At 38.6% G+C, this 20,937-nt stretch overlaps 1 protein-coding gene across 2 annotated transcripts in view; it reads left to right on the top strand.

The window, feature by feature from the left end:
- fbxo41 (F-box protein 41) overlaps positions 1-19,064 on the top strand; it is a 35,117-nt gene extending 16,053 nt beyond the window's left edge. For both annotated transcript variants that reach the window (XM_044114828.1, XM_044114829.1), the window contains exons 4-14: positions 3,057-3,264; positions 7,406-7,479; positions 8,789-9,168; positions 11,775-12,013; positions 12,110-12,225; positions 12,729-12,881; positions 13,039-13,134; positions 13,234-13,352; positions 13,870-14,028; positions 14,217-14,332; positions 14,947-19,064. In XM_044114828.1, coding sequence (XP_043970763.1) covers positions 3,057-3,264; positions 7,406-7,479; positions 8,789-9,168; positions 11,775-12,013; positions 12,110-12,225; positions 12,729-12,881; positions 13,039-13,134; positions 13,234-13,352; positions 13,870-14,028; positions 14,217-14,332; positions 14,947-15,009 — 1,723 coding nt within the window. In that variant the 3' untranslated portion in view covers positions 15,010-19,064. The remainder of the gene's footprint in view (positions 1-3,056; positions 3,265-7,405; positions 7,480-8,788; positions 9,169-11,774; positions 12,014-12,109; positions 12,226-12,728; positions 12,882-13,038; positions 13,135-13,233; positions 13,353-13,869; positions 14,029-14,216; positions 14,333-14,946) is intronic.
- The last annotated feature ends 1,873 nt before the right edge of the window (positions 19,065-20,937 follow it).

The raw sequence follows: 20,937 nt of genomic DNA, 5'->3' as shown, positions 1-20,937 counted from the left end.
GGAATGGATTTGGAATTGGAAAGACGGATTATGAAAAATATAGCTTATGGATCATTATTCACTGCAATTCAGTAATTATCCATAACAAATAACAACTGAAATGCAGTGAATAAAAATCTTGTAGTTTATCTTTATGGAAAGTATTACCCAAACCTAATTAGTCCCAAAGAAACAAACTCTTCTGTTTTTGATAACAGAAGAATTTGTTTTGCAGATGCCTTCACTGTTTTCTTTAGGAATATTTGGAAAACTTTTCATTATTAAAATATTAGTCATCAATTATTTGTGGAAGAATATTATGCATAAACGATTATGTATCAACGGGCCTCATTTAATCACCCTTTTTATCTGCAGGTATATTACTGTATCTGGAGTAGTCATAGTCATGACAGTCTTTAGGGAATGTTCTGTGAACAGCAAGTATTTGTATTCTGACAGTACAGACCGGTTTTCTGTCGAGATGAAGGCCCTTATGATCGTATTTGATGGATAACTCAGACTGAAGTGAATGGATGGCTTGGTCGATATTGGTCTACATTTAGATGAGGATTTATGAGCAGAGGGACCGTGTGTGTCTGTGGTTAGCAATGAGAAGCTGATACGAGTGTCTTTCAAGTTTTGTGAAGCTATTTGAAAAGTGAGGAAAAGAAAAAGAATGGATAACTGTCTTTTTGGGGGGATTTATCTTTCCAGTTCTCATTTTTAGGATTGACATGTAAGGCTGAAGTGACATAAGCCACAAATATTCTGATGTTACTGAATCACAAGGCAGACATATGGCAGTGCTTCAGGTGCATAACACATGTGTGTTTAGATGTATTTCAGAGATCTGTGTGAATATTGCTGAGATAAAAGTGTTCATACATCATCATATAATCTCTGTTTGTATAGAAATATGGATTAAAACAGGTAGACTGCACCTTCCATCATTTCATCCCCTTTACTGACAAACATCCAGTTTTTTCTGCTTCCGCATGGCTGCAGATTTTCACCTGTTGTTTCAGACGCTGCGGTATGTTCTTTTTTCCTTCCCAGTCATTGTTCTCTTTGCCTTAACACACACAATCCACTGTCTCTCACCCTCTGCTTTCTCACATATTTCTTTTTTGCATGGGGATAAGTAAAACACAATATTCTATTTTCTTCAACAAACAAGGTCATATCAAATTGTGAACAGTATGAACGGTTTTATGCTGTTAAAATATTATGTCTGCCAGACATTTCATCCTTTCATTCTGTAAGAGGAGGAAACAGTCTAATATAGTGGTTGCTCCTGTTATCGTCACATGAAGCAAATTTCTCATACAGTTGAATAATTGATGAAGACAAGCTGCATGAATATGCTGAAGCCAAAGCACAAAATGCTTTCACTTACTGGTTACTACCAAAAACATCTTTTTCTGTTTCCTCATACAGCTCTATGCTGCTTTCTCTGGTTTACATAAAGAGGGTGAATGATTTGTCCCTGTTCTCAAACTAGAATTTTTTAAATGACATCACATAAAATGTCTGACAAATGAGGCAGTATTCTGTTTACCTACATTAGACGCACTTCATTCCGGCTGCTTGTTCAAAAAACTGTTAGATTTGCTAGTTGTGCTCACTAACAGGTGTGACTAGGCAGCACTAGTTGATAACAATGTATTTCTCTATATTTTCAAACTATCACTGCCATAAATTTGGAAAATTTCAATTTGTGATGATTTTGGTGAAATACAAACAATATGACTTGGGATACATAAACAAATAATTAAAAAGTCTTAACTGCCGTAGGTTCATGGTATTACATGAGTAGTTTCTCCAGCTTGGAAAGAAAGAAAATCATTATGTCCATCTCAGCAATCAGTTATTATTGAAAAAGTTCCTTCTGACCGATGTCTGTTGTATTTTCATAATGATGTGACCACCTCACACCTCACCAAATTTTTGCAGTCATTGCCTGAATGCATGAGGAGGATACCTAAATAGTTTGCAAACATTTATTGCACTTCAAGCAGTTCTGCACACTATGCTTAATTTGTGCAGTGGTAATGATGAATTAATTATTTATGTGGTTTAATGTCTTTTTAGCAGTCAGTGGCTGGACTGTGTTGTGTGTCTGACATATTTTAGAAGACTGAAAGACGTACAAATGAAATGTTATAACTGCTGCTGTCATTAGTCCTACCAAGCAAGGCAGCCATGTTAGATTTTTAGGTTGTTTGTGTGACTGACTCTTTCACTGAACCAATCTGAAATCTGACTTCAAGATAGATTTTTCTGAAACAGGCATTCTGATAAGCTTTACTTTTTTTCTTCCACTTAACTTTCCTTTAGTATGCTTGGATGCATCACATGGATAGACAGATAATTTAACAAAAACCTTCCTTAAACAGTTCACTTTCATTTCATTTGCTGATTCATTGTTTTGCTATGCAGCTTTTACGTCTGGCTGACTGTCAGCTACCTTGACTAATTTTGGATTCACAATTCTTGTCATCTGTGCCTGGAAAGGAGCAAAGTTAACTGTGCCAGACACCAAACTATTTTTATCTCTAAATGTCCCCATTTCAGAAAAATGTATTATGCGTGTTGCTGCTGCTGAGGAGTAGATTCTGGGATGTACGATGTTTCGATGCATCGACTGATGGATTTCGGCTAAACGTAAACGATCCAAACTAATGACCATCATGCTCACAAACAAACACACTTCTGACCCAGTTTTCATTTAATGGCTGGGATATTTTCAGTGACTCCTTTTTCATTCTGAGGTGAATTCTCTGCAGTAGCTCTTCTGCACAGAAAAGAAATGCATCTGTCTGCATTTCAACATCTTAAAAGAAAATATACCAAAAAAGTAAAGTAAAGGTTATCTGTTCACATTGGAAGAGTCGCCTAAATGTTTAAATGATGCAGCGCCACAAAGACAGATTGTTGTTGCTCTAGTTGTACCCACTTAGAGTATCTGGGATTTACTAGGACAGCAGCTTCTGCCCTTACACTTCTGTCCCAGTGGGAAATAGCTTCTAGTTTAAAGATTGTCCTTATAAAACCACTTCCTTCCATCATGTGTGCAGGGAGGTTTCCCAGATCGACCAGTTCCTTCAGGAGACGGCGGCACGGGAAGCCAATGCTAAGGTGCGCCTGCAGCAGTTTATTGAGGAGCTTCTGGACCGAGCTGACCGTGCTGAGAAACAGCTGCAGATCATCAGCAGCTGTGGCACCACACCGAACGGCAGCTTGGGACGCTGCAGCCTGCAGGCCTCGAAGGGCACTGGGCGCCAGGTTCGGATCTTTCAACATATTTTTAGTTTGTGGTCTTAACGTAGTATTTATGCACTACTGTTGGATTGTTTTGGTTCCGTTTTAAATGTGTTTTAGGGGTAAATAAAGTAGCTAGAGTCGTAGAGATAAAATTCATCGGGAATGCTGAACTGTCGATCTTTGCCTCAAAATATGCATATGCATTTTTTATTTAGAATGTCAATTTGAATTAATGAGGGTAGTCACAGACATAGTTTGCTTTTTAAACCTGCAGGTCTTCAGATCTCCTAAAGTGAAAGATCACAGAGGTTTTTGGATAAAGTTCCTCCAACAGGATCTTTTGATCAGTTGATGCTTCCTGAACAAGGAGACTACAGAAACAGGAAGCATGATCTTTGTCTGCTTATCCTTCAGCACCACATCAGTCAGAACATCTAGTCTCTGCTGCAATTTATCCTTACCAAAGAGTGTAATGCACAAAGAGGAGCCTCTGTAGCTTTAGACTGACATCTAGCTCTTTTGTCTCCTGGCTCAGAGCTTGAACTGTGCCACTCTCCCCTTGTGTTTTGCCTTATTACACAACAATGCAAAAAAAAGAAAGGAAAAGAAAAAAAAAGACCAATATTCAAAAGGTTGATCTTAAAATGACACCTTTTTAAATTATTATCCAACACCTGTGGATGAAGAGGTGACCTGCTTCATATTCTGCAAATGTGTGTGCTGCCATGGAAACTAACTCCTGCTTTCCATCAAGGTTTTAACAGGATTTTTAATCAGATGTGCTTCAGATCTGCCTGAGACAAAATTTTCTCTTAGACTCTGTATAAAAATCCTTTACTTCATAGACCATAAGTGACGGCATAGAGGCATTATTAATACCTTACTTAGTGCAATGTTTTGCCATTGTTCATGATGGACAGAAACTGACAAATTTGTTGTCATCCCTTGTAAAGGTGCAAATTAATCCTTAAGTTATGTCTCTCTTTTCTCGCTGCAGCATACTTTCAGAGTTTTTTTTCCCCCTAACCTTTAATTTGTAAATTTGATCAAGCAATTTCCGAATATTCATATAACTGCTCCATATACTAATTTACAACCACCTCAAATTAAAAAGTTAAACTATATATATTTTAATTTATTAAGCAATTTATTTGCATTCATAACTACTGTATATTTGCATTCTTTAGTTAAACATTCTAAACGATAATTTAACAAAAGTCACTAGTGGAATACTTATGAATCCCTTTAAAACAAATGTATATTTTTATTGATGTCTTCCACAAGACAAATTGTTGTTTTGGAGACATGACAGCCAAGTGTTTTTTTACCCCTCCTACCATAACAAATGTAAACGTGCAGTTTGCTGAACTCTAATGGGACTCAAATGAGAATAACATTCAATTTCTTTTGCAACAAACGGTCCAGGGCTATTTGGCATAAAATAAATGATGAATGTGTGGCACATATTGCTTGCTGCCAGGTACAGTAGGAAATCTGTGATGCTGTTTCTCCCCCAGAAGCCCTGGGAACCTTGTGCATGGCATTATGAACTCTTTGAATCATCAGGACATTTTAAATCACAATCTGATGGACTCTACAAGCAAGCTATTACATGTTGTTACCATGTCTTTTAGTAAGTTCATGATCCAAAACATATGGTTAAATCAATACAGTTATGGTTCGCTGGTGAACCCTTTTCCAAGGCCATCCTAGTTCTAAAACCTAGGTCTTATAGAAAAACTGGTGATCTGATTTCAAGGAAGAAAAGCATAGTGCTATTTTCAGCTAAATAAAAGCTCAGGTAACCTGTAAACGCCTGCTAATTACAATTCCAGGACTGGAAAGTTTCACTTCTGTTACCATATTCATTCAGAAATGTACCCCTTTTTGATCGGTACCGTTGCCTACATTTAGCTGCATTGTGTTAAAAGTTGAGATATCTCAGTTTCGTGTTTGCATGCATGTGCAGTGTTGTTTGACTTTGAAAAATCAGCATGACGAGCACAAGTGCGGAGTAGAGCTCAAACTGTCTGACACCTTGTAATGCCGTGAATGGGAAGCCTGGAGATGTTACCCAGGCAGCCACCCACCCTCACAGCATCTCTTCCTCCCTCCATCCGGTGGCAGCGGGGTCGCCCTCATCTCCGAGGAGACGGGTCTCGCAGCCAAAGACTTATTTGAGTGCTGACACTCAGAGTGGACTTGTTTCCGGCTCTCTCTGATTTTAATTCCAGGCTGATTTGAAGTGTTTTCTCACAGAAAACAAAGGGAACACAACTTGAAACAAATGTCAGCGTTTGCTGAAATTTCTTTGAAGCGGAAACATACTCAAATTTCATCCAAACGTCTATAGATGAATGCATTATTATTTCGTCCATGTCCTGAAGATTTGCCCCTCTTCTGTTTTTCACCAGTGTGTCTCGGGCTCAGAGCCTCAGACAGTTTACCTATTTCCTGGATCGACAAATTTCCACTGACAAGAAGTGGGAAGAAAGGAAAAAAGGAGAAATTGTGCTTGTGTTTGCTCTGCCTATGAGGCATGTCAGTACACAAACCTCCACCTGGCTGTGCTTCACTTGTGTCTTTGCACAGTCTCGTGTCTTTGCACAGTCTCGTGTCTTTGCACAGTCTCGTGCAAACAGCGAGTGCTTTGGGGATGAGTGATGTGTGAAAGAGTGATGAGAGGAATTTGTTTAAAATAAAATAGCGTGAGAATCAGCTTTTAAGACCTGTGAATAAATAGCATTGTCATCTGTTTTCAGATCTGCTTTCCATAAATTTTACAATTCATGGATTGAAATATTTATTGATCTGTATTTTTTTTTTTTTTATTATTATTTTGACTTCTAACAGCTGCTGTGTTGATGATCAGAATGCTGCCTACATTTTCAGCTAGCCCTACTTTCTTATTATTTGTACTTGATGGGGTTGCATAGAAGTTCAGATTTTTCAGGGCAAGAAGATTCTGGGGCCTTTCTGTCTACAGTCTACATACCTGTGCATGTTCAGTTTCTTCCCACAGTTCAAAGATATGCCTTTTAGTTCAATTGGAGATTCTAAATTTGCCTGTAGGCACTTAGATAGTGCATGTGTGAGAACAGCAGGGTTTTGCCATTTTAGTCCAAAGACAAACAGATAAGGAAGTTGATATTTAACAGTGCTTTGTTTTTCACTAGCAATTAGCATAATTAGTACACTAGAATTTCTAACTTTAATCATTGGTATCCATGCTTATTTTTTTTGAGAAGGAATATCTTGACTTTATTTCCAAATTCAGCTTTCACCATAATAGACAGAGGCTAATTTCAAAAGAGAGCAACGTCTGTGTCACTTGTTTAGCATTCCTGTTGTCTGCTATACCTTGCTCTGGGTCAGTTTGCTCCCTCCCCAGTTTTAACGTCTCTAGGCTAGATGTAAATTGATAGCTTGTGGCAGGGTATCAAATAAAGCCAAGTGAAAGACGCCCAAAGCACCAGAGCCTAGCTCTCTGTTGAAGCTAGATGACATATTCCAAATAAAATACTTTTCTTCTAAAGACCTTCTTACACTTTCTGGGGGTTTTTCTGTCCTCATTTATAAACGCTTCACAGACACTGAAAAAGGTATGTTGGCATCTTCTTACAGTAGCAACTTCCACAACAAAGGATGTTTTGTTTAGAACAGCCTGGTTGTACTTGGATCTGGTGTGTTCACTACATACAAAAAGAAAAAAAAATAGGATTTTTGAGTTTGTTACTGGCAGGGTCATGGAAAAGATAATAGGAAGTAGAAAGTAGAAGCAGGTGTCAGCTGAGTCTGAGTAATTCTAAATTACATCTTATAAGTGTTTTTATAGTAAAGAGGTTTTGTTCTGTGGCACCTAAAACTGAAACTATCTTTCACACACACATACTCAATTCTTGTATTTTTAGGTGGTTTTTTTTGTTTGTTTTTGATTAGTTCTTTCTTTCAAAATGACCTCTGCATTAATAATGCTTCTTCTTAGTGTTAGTGAGTTGTGAATCAGCACCATGCTGAAAAATGATACACTTGCCCCTCAGACGTTTTCCAGATTCTAAAACTAATGAACATTTTTGATTTTTTTACTTTTTTTTAAGATTTCAATCTTTTTCAATCAAATTAACTCTTTGGTCTCACTTGTTTACTTGTCACTTTTCTTCAGAGAAATTCCAGCCTCTCTGGGAGCACAAGAGGAATGTACCAAGTATCAGAGAGACGATCTTCTCCCAGCACAGGGTAGGTCAGACACTGTCACCTGAAGTTTGAAATATTATTTTTTTCAGATAAATCTAAAGACAAAAACAGAAGAAAAACAGGTTGTTTTTCTCACATGTAAATAATAGGTAATTCATGCTTCCTTTATCTATTTATTTATTTTTTAAAAAGAGAAAAGAAACATAGTTAGAACCTTTAAATGTGCTAAATTTGTCCAATAGACTGTTTTTTCCCCCAAATCTGATGTGAGACTGAAAATGTCTACAAGAACAATAATATTTACAGCATCACACCATAGCTGTTCACTGTTGTCAGAAAGACAATCTCTTTTTATTGGAAGTGCAGAGGTTTTGACCTATGTGATGAACGTGATAAACTGGTAATATTTATTGTTTTGTGTTGTCTACATGATGGATTTTGTTGGGTCATGGGAAGTGTACTTGAGTTTTAGCGTCTCTCTCAGTAGCTGCATTGAGTCACCGGGTTGATGTCCCAATTGGAGGTGTGACTGAACAATTTCTGGGTCTCTGGCACCAACCTCAGACACATGGCTGTACTGTAGTATTCTGACTAACCCAACTGTCATTCCCAGTTGGTAGTGAATGTATTTCCTGTCGTGACGTCAGGCCTTCCCCGTTGAATCACTGAGAGCAGAAAAGACACAGACACACACACTGTGGCCAGAAGCACTCGACTGTCTTGGGTTAATAATAGCTCCTCACTAAGGATCAATACATTCTATACCCTTGCTGTTGTTAGGCGTCATTTTAGAAAATAGGAAGCAGTTTTTGTGACTTATTGAATATGACTTCATCAGTGTAAGCATTGCTTGCAAAAATAAACCTGAGAAATGAAAAATATTTTAGCATGTGGTGCAGATTATACAGGGCTTTTCTTCTAAGACAAAATAAGACAATATGTCTTTTCTACTGATTCAGGTATTTTAGATTTGCTCTCTAACTCCCGATTAGGTTTTGTGTTTGCACATTAAATTATGGTAGATGTTAGTAGTTTTGTCACAGTTTAGAGGAATACTTCCCTCTGTTGTGGAGTGAATTTCTGTTTGTCGCCAAGCAAACTTTGCGGTAATGATGCTGGTCCAAGAAATCGTTTTTCACTTAACCCCCTTTAAAAACACAATCTGTCACTTTCAGACAGAATTTTCTGTGAAAAGCTGAGATTTACATGCTCTGGTTGAGTAAAGAAATAAATTTTTCTTGTTTCTAATTTATGGTTTCATATTTCTAATGCACATTTCAGAGAGGCTTTGATTCTTATACATTTCTGCACAGGTTCATGTTTATATTAAATATCCTGTATTCCTCTTCAGAGCATCAGGGAGGATAAAGTCTGTCTCCCAGGGTTCTGGAGGTTACGACAGCGACAGCGTCGAGATGCATCCCATGGAGGATTGTCCCGAGGCGCAGTACTATCACATGCAGTGTCGCATGGGTGAGGGTGGTTACGAGCGCTCCCCGGGATGCGGATCTAGAAACTGGGGTCTTCGCAAGCAGGCCATTCAGAACTGGCAGCGGCGACCGTACAGGAACAGCACCGAGGGCGAGGAGGGGGACGTGTCGGACGTGGGCTCGCGGACCACCGAGTCTGAAGTGGAGATGTGGGAGCAAGAGCGGAGAGCCGTGGCTGAGGTTCAGCAGTCTGCAGTACCCTATCCTCACCACAGCAGGGCAGCGTATCGCCCTAACACGGGTAACGGTTGTTTGCAAAATAGTCACAATCTTGAACAATTTTCCTCCCCTCCACCTAGGCAAGTTTAATGATTTGCACAATAAAGGGCTAAAACAAGTCGATGTTCTGACTTCAAAGGTTAGTGGAACATCTGGCTGTTGCTGTGCTGTCCTGATTAACAGCTGTAATAATTATATGAACAGGAGAGGGTGAGATGTTATTTTATCATTTAGTTATTTGGATATGTATCTGCCAGCGTTAAACCTTTGCCCCTTGCTCATACATCAGATTGAGTCAGATTTGATGGAGAGCAACATCTACCTTTTAGTCTTGCGATAGAGTTTCATTTTAATTTAGATCTGGACTTTAACTGGACCATTTGGTTTCATTAATATGCTTTGACCTAAATGGCTCCAATGTATCTCTGGCTATCTGTTTAAGTTTAGTGTAATGGACTGAACTTTCAATGCTCTTTCTTCTTGTCTTAATAGGTTTGGATTTGCACCATCCTCTTTCCATATTTAGATAATAAGTTAAGTAGATATCAGATGTCCAAAGCTTAGAATACTGTTTTTAACCTTACCCAGACTGAAGCTTCTCCAGAGCCTGTCGGTTGTATTCCTTGGTCTTCATAGTGCAGTTTGTTCACTAATGTTCTCTAACAAACCTCTGAGGCCTTCACAGAACCGTTGGATTTACACTGAGTTTACGTTATACACAAGTGGACTCTATTTATGTGACTTGTGAAGATATTCTACTTCCTCTTTACAGTTATGTGTAATTGATAACATTGAATCAAAATGCCACACACTAATGTTTGTGGTTGTAACTTCACAAACAGAGAAAAAGCCCCAGGGGTATGAATACTTTTGCACTTAACTGTATTTATATCATGATCCAACTTTTGCATCAATTGCAGTTTAACCAGCTTTACTTTCAAGAACACAAGGAACCAGCAGGTTCAATGAACCATCTCTTACAGTTCCTATGGAGCTTTGAGACACTAGCTAGCCAGTCGTTGCTGCACAGCTCAGCTTCACAACAGATTGTGCATTTTTCTGTTAGCATCATCCCATGCCAACCCCCTTACAAACCCTGCTGTTGCACTCTGCGTTTCCCATCTGCTGTGGACGTATCAGGTGGACCACAGCAGTCTGTAACTGAAGGAAACTGGGCCGGGGCTCAGTGACAAATTCACATGTACAAATTTGGCCTCCTCATTAGCTGAAAAGTTGTGGGGGGTTTTTTGGTCTCATGTAACATGTTGCTGGCGCCTTTCTACTCTGACGTAGTTCTCCCTATTAGGAGAGACTCTGCCAGAGCTGTTTGTGTGGTATGTATCTGCAAGCACACAGGCTTGTTTTTTTAGTTCATTTGGCAGTCTTGAGTGTAGGAGGTGTGCGTGAGTGAGAGAGAGAAAGAGTCAAATAGTATGCATTGGTTCACAGCCCTGATGGTTTCAAGCAGATGCCTTCCAAGGCCAAAAATGAAGTGAGTCATGGAGGAGCAATTTTGCTTCGAGGGTTAAGGCAGGCTGGGATTGGACACACTGTAACAACAGCATTAGATGGGATAAAAAGTACAAAATGCAGAAAACTAATTATGCAATCTGGTTCTGTGGTTTTTAGTTGGAGATTAGCGCCACCATGTGACAAAAATGGTTTTACCACAGGATGGTGAAGACAAAACATTTATCTCATAGATATTTACCCGATTACTTAACACGCATCATGAGGTAAGCACACCTTAAGGGGCAAACGACTCATAATGTTCAGGAATAAAGAGATCCCATTAAAAACAAATGAGCGAAATAATATTAATTAAATAGGTTCTTTCAGAAAGGCTGCAACAAAGTTCAAGATGTACTAGAAAGGAAAAAATTAAAAACAAGCTTTGAAACTGTACATTATCTGAAATATATAACAACAGAGTTATTATTGTGCTTTGTTTCCTAAAGGCTCTCAGTTTTATTATACAGAAATAGATTAAATTAGTTTTATATATGGGGTTCTATGTAGTGACTTGTAACTGCCCTTACCTGCACTATGTGTCTAAATTTCACCAAGTTAGAAAAACAAAAGAAATTGTCATTTGAAAATAGTTTTATTTTGGTCATATTAAAGCTAGTTAATTCATCATCATCATCATCATCAGTTACTCATTATGAACCACTCCACAAGTCTCATGCTGATGACCTTAATTAATAAAAGCACTAGTTAAAATAAAACTGTATAACATAGCCTGACAGGATCTAAATTGAGAAGCAGGTTTCAATATTTTATGGCACAGAATGTTAACCTTTTTAGATGTTCTGCTCTACAAAGCAACACAAGTATTGAAAGTGTTTCGTTTTAGGAACTCCTGAAACCAAATATTTCCATACACACAAAAACACAAAGCCTTTTCTTTCTCTTTATCCGACATTAAATCAAACTAAATGTTTGCTGTTTCAGTCTACCAGAATTAGTCTGCAGTGAGTAATGTTCTCCCTTGTCTTTGTAGATTTGCAATTATTTCAGTTTTTATTTTGTAGTAGCAAAATGGGATAAATTTCAAGAGCTATGGAAACTTTCTTGAGGCTCTGTATGTATCTGTTAAAGGTCTGAAAGGCTGTGTTGTTGCCACAGGTCGGTCTGATGTGGTTTACAGCAAGCCATGCCGCCATCAAAAGAGCCCATCGAAATCCAACGAGGTGATAAGTCCAGAGATCCTGAAGATGCGTGCAGCGCTCTTCTGCATCTTTACCTACCTGGACACCAAAACCCTCCTGAAAACCGCCGAGGTCTGCCGCAACTGGAGGTTCGTGGCCCGACACCCAGCTGTGTGGACCAGAGTGCTGCTGGAAAACGCTCGCATTTCTTCCAAGGTGCATTGCCAACATTTGTTATTGCGCTTTATCCTCTGTTTCAATGAAAAAAGTTGTGGAATGGTGTAACCATTGTAAGTATATGTATTTCTCTAGTTTCTGACCACATTGTCTCAGTGGTGCACTCAGACACACTCCCTCATTCTCCAAAACCTTAAACCAAGGCAGCGAGGCAAGAAAGAATCCAAGGAGGACTACCTGAAAAGCACACGGTGAGACACAGACACGTTCACTGTTGTAGCAGATTACAGCTTCAGTTCCTCCGGGGTATTTATTCCTACTCCGTGTGCTGCCTTGATTTGATTAACCACATTGTTTGCCCAACTGTTGTGGCCGAGCGACGTACTGAGTGATTTCCTGAACAGTGACTGATGAGAGGAAAGCCAGCAGAGAGAACATGAGTGATGTATGCTGACGTTTTTGTGCGGTTTAATTATTCTCAGCATGCGGATATCAGCTTTTATTTACCAGGAGAAAACAAGCAACAAGGTTTGATTCAAGTGGATTGTTGTTTGTATGAAGGACACACATTTAGTTGCATAAAGTTCTCTTAAATGCTGTACGCTGAATACATCTGTTGCAAAAAGCGCCAGCAGCAGAGCTCCCAGGAGCATGTCTTGACGTTGTTAGAAGTGAAGTATGATTAAAAGTGACCTTTATTTTTACGTCTGTTTTTTTTTTCTCTTGTGACCTTCTCTTATATTTCTATCAAAAGTGGCTGTCTTGAGGAAGGTTTGGAGGCGTTGTTAAAGGCCACAGGAAGTAACCTGCTGATACTAAAGATTTCACACTGTCCCAACCTGCTGACTGATCGCTCCCTATGGTTGGCCAGCTGCTACTGCCGTGCCCTCCAGGCCGTCACCTACAGGTGAACCATTGCCATCAGATCCCAACTATCTTAAAACTTTGCAGCATGAATCTTACTTCATTTTTTTTTTAGCCTTATTTTATTTCACGTAAGGTAAACAAAGCCACTATCTTCAACCTGCATCTTCAAACATACATCATGTTTATTTTTTCTGCAGGAGCGCCACAGATCCAGTTGGCCAGGAGGTTATCTGGGCCCTTGGCGCAGGGTGTAGAGATATTATTTCTCTGCAGGTGGCTCCCCTACATCCATGGTAAAATGATGGAACATTAATTAATAATCAGCCATAAAATTAATAACATAAAGACCAATCCGGGGCTCATGTTTTCATTAGAGTGTTTGTTTCTCTCAGTCAACAACCAGCACGTTTCAGTAACCGATGCCTGCAGACGATTGGAAGATGCTGGCCACATCTCCGCGCTCTTGGTGTGGGTGGAGCTGGATGTGGGATTCAGGGACTCGCCTCACTGGGTAAATATTGAACATACAGCAGAATTATAGTGTTTTTGTTTTACTTACTACCCTAGAAAAATATTCTTATAGCGTGATACTTTCCACAAGACCTCTGCGGTCGCCCTGAGATCATCAATCAGAGATCTCAGTTGGGAGCGTCTGTTGACAAGGCAACCATTCATTGTGTACTCTACAAATATGGCTTAAAAAAAATCTAATCTGAACTCAGAAAAATTATTTGGTTATTTGTCACTGATGCCTTTTCTTTTTCTTTTTCAGAACTTAAGTTGTGTCAACATATTGTTTACTTTGGCTTTTGATTCTTCCAGTTACAATCTACACTGAGTGTAAGATAACCCATCCACTGCTGAATCACAAGCCAACTTCATGGATTGTGTTGTTTCATGATTTCTTGAAAATATAGATCATATTCTTATGATCTATATCATAGGAATATAAGAATATGCGTACTAAAACGTGTTCCTACTTGGTCCTTGTGTTGAATGTGGGCTCTTCCTCTTTCCCGTTTGTTCAGCGAGGAACTGCATGCGCCTGCAGGTGTTGGAGTTGGACCATGTGAGCGAAATCAACCAGGAGGTGGCAGCAGAGGTTTGCAGGGAGGGTCTGAAGGGTCTGGAGATGTTGGTGCTTTCATCCACACCGGTCACCCCTAAAGCCTTGCTCCACTTCAACAGTGAGTTGAGACTGATATGTAACACGATTCAAAGTCAAATTCTGGACTGTGCAGCCAATTATTTTATTTATTTTTCTGTTTCAAAGCTTCTTTTTTTTTTTTTAAAGCTCTTTTGAGTAATTTAAATCTCCCCAGCCAACCGCAACTTTCAGATGTGAATCACATCCACAAATCCTCCTTCCAACCAGGTGTTTGCCGCAACCTGAAATCCATCGTGGTTCAGATTGGTATAGAAGACTACTTTGAGGACCCCAACAGCCCCGAAGCCAGAAAGCTGTTTGATGAAATGGTTAACAAGCTGCAGGTAAACAACACCTCTGTGTTTCACAGCAGGTTTTCCAAACCACTGACGGTCTAAAGTTTTAGAAATTTACAAGTTGACCTTTTACGTGTCAGCGAATAGTTCCTGGTGTGCAACATGTTCCTGCGGCAATCTAGAAATTCTACATCTGTTTTTGTCAGAATTGACTCTAGAGTCAATTGTTGAATCTATTGGTGTTGGATGACCTGGTCTCATAACACTCATGACTAGACATGAAAGGCTTTGTTTTGATGTGTCAGCCTGACGTGTGCTGCAATGAAGTCAGCGCTGTGGCTTCACCACAACATGTGTTGGACACATTTACTTATTGCCGTCATGTTCACAGACCTCAGTGAACTTATTTGGGATTTTATGCGGCAGACCAACACAAAGTAGTGCATAATTTTAAAAATGATACATGATTTTGTATTCCTTTAAAAAATCTAAATTGTGACATGGAATCATTCACAGTCTCATTTATACCAATAATCCTGAATATCCTACAGAAACAGAAAAGGAAAAAAAAAATCACAGGTTGTAATATTTTAGCACTGTTTAGAGAAGGAACAGCCAGGGCCTCCTATATTTTATCTCTCTTTTGTTTTCTGTTCTTTCAGGCTCTAAAGAAGAGACCGGGTTTCTCCAAAATTCTCCATGTGAAGGCAGACAGCCTCTGCTAACATCCTTTGTGCAGTTTGCTGGAGAGTGCGACCGCAGTATGAGTTGATCCGCAGGACACAGCTAGCTTGAGCCCACCTCTTGGTGGCTAGATGCATTTGGAGCACAAGAAACAGAACCAAGAAAGATCTGATTGATGAATAAAGGCCCAGGATTACCAGGTATATTTTACTAAATGAAAATCATAAATCAGAACCAGATTTGATGAAAATGTGCTAAATGTTGGTGATCTTCAGTGGCAGTAGATTTTCAACCAAGGGCCTGCATAAACCTTACTAACTCAAGAAACACAGCTGCTTTCAAAACTGTCTCTCATCCACAATATCTCTCTAAACGTGGAGCCACTTGGAGTGTCACACGCTGCATTCTTACTTTCTGCATCTGCATTATGCTTAATGCAAGCCAGCTTCAACATCAACTGCAGAAACAAGATGGGGAACGTGCTTATTTTCCCACAGATGCCCACCAGGCATCTGTTTTCACAAGAGGTTGAGGCATTTTTTTTCCTAAAGCGTTGCAACACGAGCTTTATGCTTAGTTGTGATGTTGAGGAAATAAATGCTTATTGCACTCTGTCCCCAAAACTTGCCAAATCCAAGTGTGTGAACATGCACTTCTTCCAAGCACTGCAGAAAGGGTGGGGGGCTCCCGCCCTGCAACACACAGACCATGTTATCTTGAACGTGCATGGTAGCGCTGGGTTTTGCCTCCTCTGCTTCCTTGTATGAGAATATCCATGTCAGCCAAACTGGATTCAGTGTTTATGAACTTTGTTGTACTCTCTGGACCTGTTTGCGTCAGAGGACAGTATGGAGTGTCCTAAGTCGCTGGTGCATTTTGTAGCGACGTGCATCTTTATTCCAGTATGTTCTTCTCCGGTGTGCCAATTATAAAAGGATGAGGGACCAGGCAAGTCACCCTACTGGACCCAAGTTTGCTGTGAGCAGAAGCAGCTCAAACTGAATATAAAGTGTTGTGTTTCCTATAAAGCAAATTATCCAGGTGTGTACAGGTGTTCTAGTGTTTGTATTCATACTGAACAGTGCCATTTGCATCACAGGGGCTATTCTCTTCATTTTAATTCATTAGGTGACATCCTCCGACCCTCTTCTGATGTTTTCTTCCACCCAGTATCACAGCTAGGGTGAAGGGAGCTGACCCCTGTACATTAAGGGATCCGGGGCAAGTATTATGGTTCAGGTCTTCAGGACTTCCCTTCAAGTAAGAAAATTGATTTGGCAGAAATGTAGTCAAATTTTGATTAGCTGTATTGTCTTTTTGGGTTGAAGACAGCACTGCTCTACACATTTTCTGATTCCAGTGCCGCTTTACTACTGTGGAACAACAAGCCCGTTGATCTGATGGCTCTGTCTGGAGCTCAAAGTTTTGGAAGTTGGAGGTGTGTGTTTGCCAGGCCTTAAAAAGGATTCACTGTTTTATTTGATAGAATGTAATCCCTACTTTGGACCAAAAATGATTTGCATTCTGGTGCACTGATTTCTCCTTATCTCTAACTTTAATAATGTGCAATATTTTTTTCTCGTTCTCTAAAACATGCACAAAATCTGATTACAGATTGAAATGAAATCATTTTACAGGATGAACATAACAGTCCTTCCCATTTGTTTGCTGCGGGTTACGTAGAGGGTTCTGACATAATCTTTACAAGTGTGAAATTTGCATGACATTTGCAAAAACTTATGGGGCTATGATAGATGTTTTGATTTATTTTTTGGGGGGAGGGTATTGATAAAGCATCTTAGCCCATTATTTCAAACATTTGAGCTTTGGATATCAGATAAATGAGATGATAGCTAAATCAAGCCCCTGGTCTCATTATCTCAAGATATGATGAAACTGTTACCACAACTGCCATATCTTAAGCACAAAGTATCCTAAGACATTATTGTCTGCATAGTAGAATCAAAAATATTTAATGAGAAGTGAGTTTAAAATCTCGTTACTGACTACATAAAGACAAGAAAACTGTTACTGCATCAAAAACAAGCTTGAAATGTTATTACCTTTAGATAATGAGACAGGGAAACCCTAATCTTTAAAAATAAAAAACTTTCTTAAGGTTATGATATAATGAAAGCATTATAATGAGAAAATGAGACTCAGAGCTTAGGATAAGAGCATAAAGCTAGGAAGTTGTCATCTCAACAAAAAATGTTTTCCTATCAAAACAAGACAAAAATGTCTATCATTATGTATTGAGCTCAAGATCTTGATATCTTCAGTAACATTTGAACATAACAAAATCAGCTCTAGATTTTTGTCACCTCAATATGATGAGGCAGTGACATTTTCACCTTGACTAAACAAGCTGAAGAAGTTTGAGCTTTGATAAATGGGGGAGAAAAAAAATGCTGTTTTTCACTTGCTTGTGAAAAACTGCTTGAAAATGAAATGAGAAATTTGAACATTTTAAGTCTGGCGTTTTGAAAGGAAAAGTTTGCAGGAACCCTTTGCCTGACATGCTCACCATGAGCACATGTTAAATTATATGTATGGTCACATATAATATTCTGTAAGCTGTGACTCTCCCTCTTTTTATTCCACCCTGGTGTGGATTGGTTGCTGGCTAACCTGAAGGAAAAAGGCTCACGATAGAGGAGATAAACTTCACAGTAGAGAAAACTCCCCACAAAGCACTTGTTGATTTTGAGTTTCAGACAATCCTGCATTCATTATCAGCTACTCTGTATATAATCTTTGTATATAAAAAAAAAAGAAGAAAAAAATGCCCGACATTTGATGTTATTATAATAAGGTGATGAGTCGGAGTGGAAAAACTGAAGTTTACAGGTCTTCATTTAGAGTCCAATGAATAATTACACATAGAGAACTATATTATGTCTAACAGTAGTGTTAAAATTGCAGTTGTGTACTAGATACTTTATATTAAATGTGCATCAGATTCATATAGAGATGGAGATTATTTAAAAAGGTTAAAGATGATAATTCAGCTATTTATTTCTATATAAAAAGAGCGCTGTGTACAGTATAATGTTGGCATGTTTGTGTTCATGCATCAATCATTGAGTTGCCTTTTTAACTGTTCTGCTACTGTGGCAAAAAAAATAAAATAACAAAATAACAATTAGATGTTTAAAGAGCTTTGTTTGCCTGCAGGTTAATAATAATCTTCATTTGATCCTGTCTGTTGTTGCACTATAGAGAAAAACACTATTTCAGATGTTTATTATAAGAGTGTTTTTAATGTTTTCGGGTATTTAAAAAAAAAAAGATGCACTTTCCTTTCTTGAACACTTTCCATGGCCCGTTGGTCATCCATTTAGACAGATATTTCTGGGATGTCTGTTGCTTGATTGTTGGAAATAAGAGTAATAAATTGCTTTTTCTCTGTTTGAGAACAGGCAACATCTCCCACACTATTGCTCTCTTTTAACTACATTTAAGTGCTTTTTACGTTGCCAGTATGACCTTATATTTGTATTTGTTGCCATCTTTGTTTTACTTCTACCCTGCAAACTTCACACTCACATCAGTGGTATTCTCGCTTGGTTGTGAATACAGACTCTTTGTAGACGCTGCAGGGTCAGTAGGCCAGAAAACTATGGCATAAAGGTGCCAGTGACACTGGAAAAACCTGTAACTTTGGCTTCCATCTGTGTACTTACCTTGTCTCAATGCATCATTCTTGAACCGTAACTTTTTTGACTCAAGTGTCCTCTGTTAACATGCCGTGCAATAGGAGAAGAAAACTGCGTGAGTGTTAATGTCCTTCTGTATATATTTTATGTATGAATGATTGTACTCTGCCCATTCATCTGAAGTGTGTTTTGCACATTACCTCAACATTAACAGGGAAATTATTAATGCATTTTCCTTTCTTATTTTTTTTTTTTTTAGTTTTTAGTTGGTTTCTTACTACCATCGACAGGTGATTTATCCCAATTTCTGCCAACACATGAATTCTGTTGATGAAAACAAAAAACTTTTCCAAAAAGATCAAACAGCCTTCTACGATGACTGCAATAGATGGATTTTCATTCATTTGATGTCATCAATAAAACTGCTTTAAATTGTACTTTCTGTTTTTGTTTCTTAAATATATGTTTGTGTATTTACACGAGATGAACTGTATTTAATATATGTCCGAGGCCTTGACTGCATTAGTCCAGTTATTTGACCCAAAAACATTTGCTATACAACCTTTCTGGGATTCTAGTCAAAAACTCTGTAATCCCAGAACATAGAAATTAAAGTAAAACTCAAGGTCCCATCAGATAATCCTAAATATCAGGCAAAATCTTGTAAAGAAATTTTCAGTGGAGTTGTCTTAACAAAGCAATATCTCAACATTTGATCACATGAAGGAGTGCTGTTCATTCATTCATCTGAAAATGGAAAGATCATGACACAACTACAATCCTACCAAAACTTTACCATCCACCTAAATCTGGCACACGAGATCCGAATTTAACTTTAAATCTAATTCTGCTCCCTGAAGCTACAAGCACTGTATGTACAGTGAATCTAAGAGCTGTGAGCCTTGCTTTAATATGAGGGAAGTCTGGTTATTTACAAAAAAAAAAAAGTGGAAATGAACAGTCGAGCAGGAAGATAACAAGGTGCCCTGACAGTTATGCCTGAAAGCCGCATTCAGGAAGCTCGGCTGCATGTCACACAGGAAATAACAAAGAGCTAAACTTGTGCGAGCCACTTGCCACACAAAGACCGTCCTGTCTGGGGCTTTTCCTGGTTTCTTGTGAGCAAATCATTTGCGAAGGGATCAAAAGTTCTGCTATTTACAGCACTTTCCCTTAATAGCAGTCATACACTTGAACATACACATTGTGAAACGCTTTTGCAAACACCAACGCATTTAGTTGGAATTTTATGAAGTATTAAATGATAAAGGTGGTCCAATTAGTGAATAACGTCAAATAAAATCAATACAACTAAAAGTCTGAAAAGAGTGAACACATATCTGGTTCCCTTTAATTCAGTGTAATCCATGTAATACATGCAAAGGAAATCTTGAGAAATGGGGATCATCAGCCAAGACTAAAATTATCTTGCTGGTTTATAAATACCGTAACGTCCTTTTGCTGTTGTGGTTTATTGTATGTTTTTATCATTTAAAGCAGTTTGAATTGCCTCAATGCTGAAATTTGACACAAATAAACTTGACTTATATGGCCCTCCAACAGAGAATTAATAATGAAAATGAGTTTTCAGCAAAAAAAAAAAATGACACTTTTGGGTGTGGCGGTGGTGCAAGGCTAAAACCCGTGACCCGTGTACGGAGGCCTCAGTTCTCAATGCGTCCGCCACGGGTTTGAGTCTCCACCCGTTGACTTTTGCCAGGTCTTCCCCATCTCTCACAACCTGCTTTCCTGTTGCTTCACTACCAAACAAAGGCCAAAAGAGCCGAAAAAAATATCCTTATTTTCTTATGGTAAATGCATAAATGTGAATAAGTTCACTTTCTTTTAAGCTTTGCTGCTTCAAAAAGTTGGCACGTTCCACAGATGTTCACTTTCCTTGACTTTTGTCTTAATACAACAAAGTCTTGAAAAACATCTACCGTAGAATAATACTCACTCCTTTAAGACAAAAACTAACCAAGAGCCATTTATCATTTAGGTTTCACTAAGTATCGAATGCATATCATTTTAAGCCCAGATGTTTGTGCTTTTTCTCAGCTGACAGTGTTGAGCGAAGCCGTTAAAACTGTCTTTTTTTTTTCTTTTTTTTCAATTTTCAATCTTTATTAAATCCTTCAACAATTAAACATACAGTGAACCCAATGTTGACAATATCACTACTGTGAAGTATACAACCTTAAGTAGTTATACAGAGAAGGATTTGATTTTTTAACATTTCCCCCCCTGAACCCTTCCCGATCCTCCCGTACTCCCCCCACCCCAGCCAGCAGAAGGAGCTAAAGGAAAAGA

This window comes from Gambusia affinis, linkage group LG04 (assembly GCF_019740435.1).
Source record: "Gambusia affinis linkage group LG04, SWU_Gaff_1.0, whole genome shotgun sequence".
In the NCBI taxonomy this organism is placed as follows: Eukaryota; Metazoa; Chordata; class Actinopteri; order Cyprinodontiformes; family Poeciliidae; genus Gambusia; species Gambusia affinis.
This window is presented reverse-complemented; position numbering and strand designations above follow the sequence as displayed.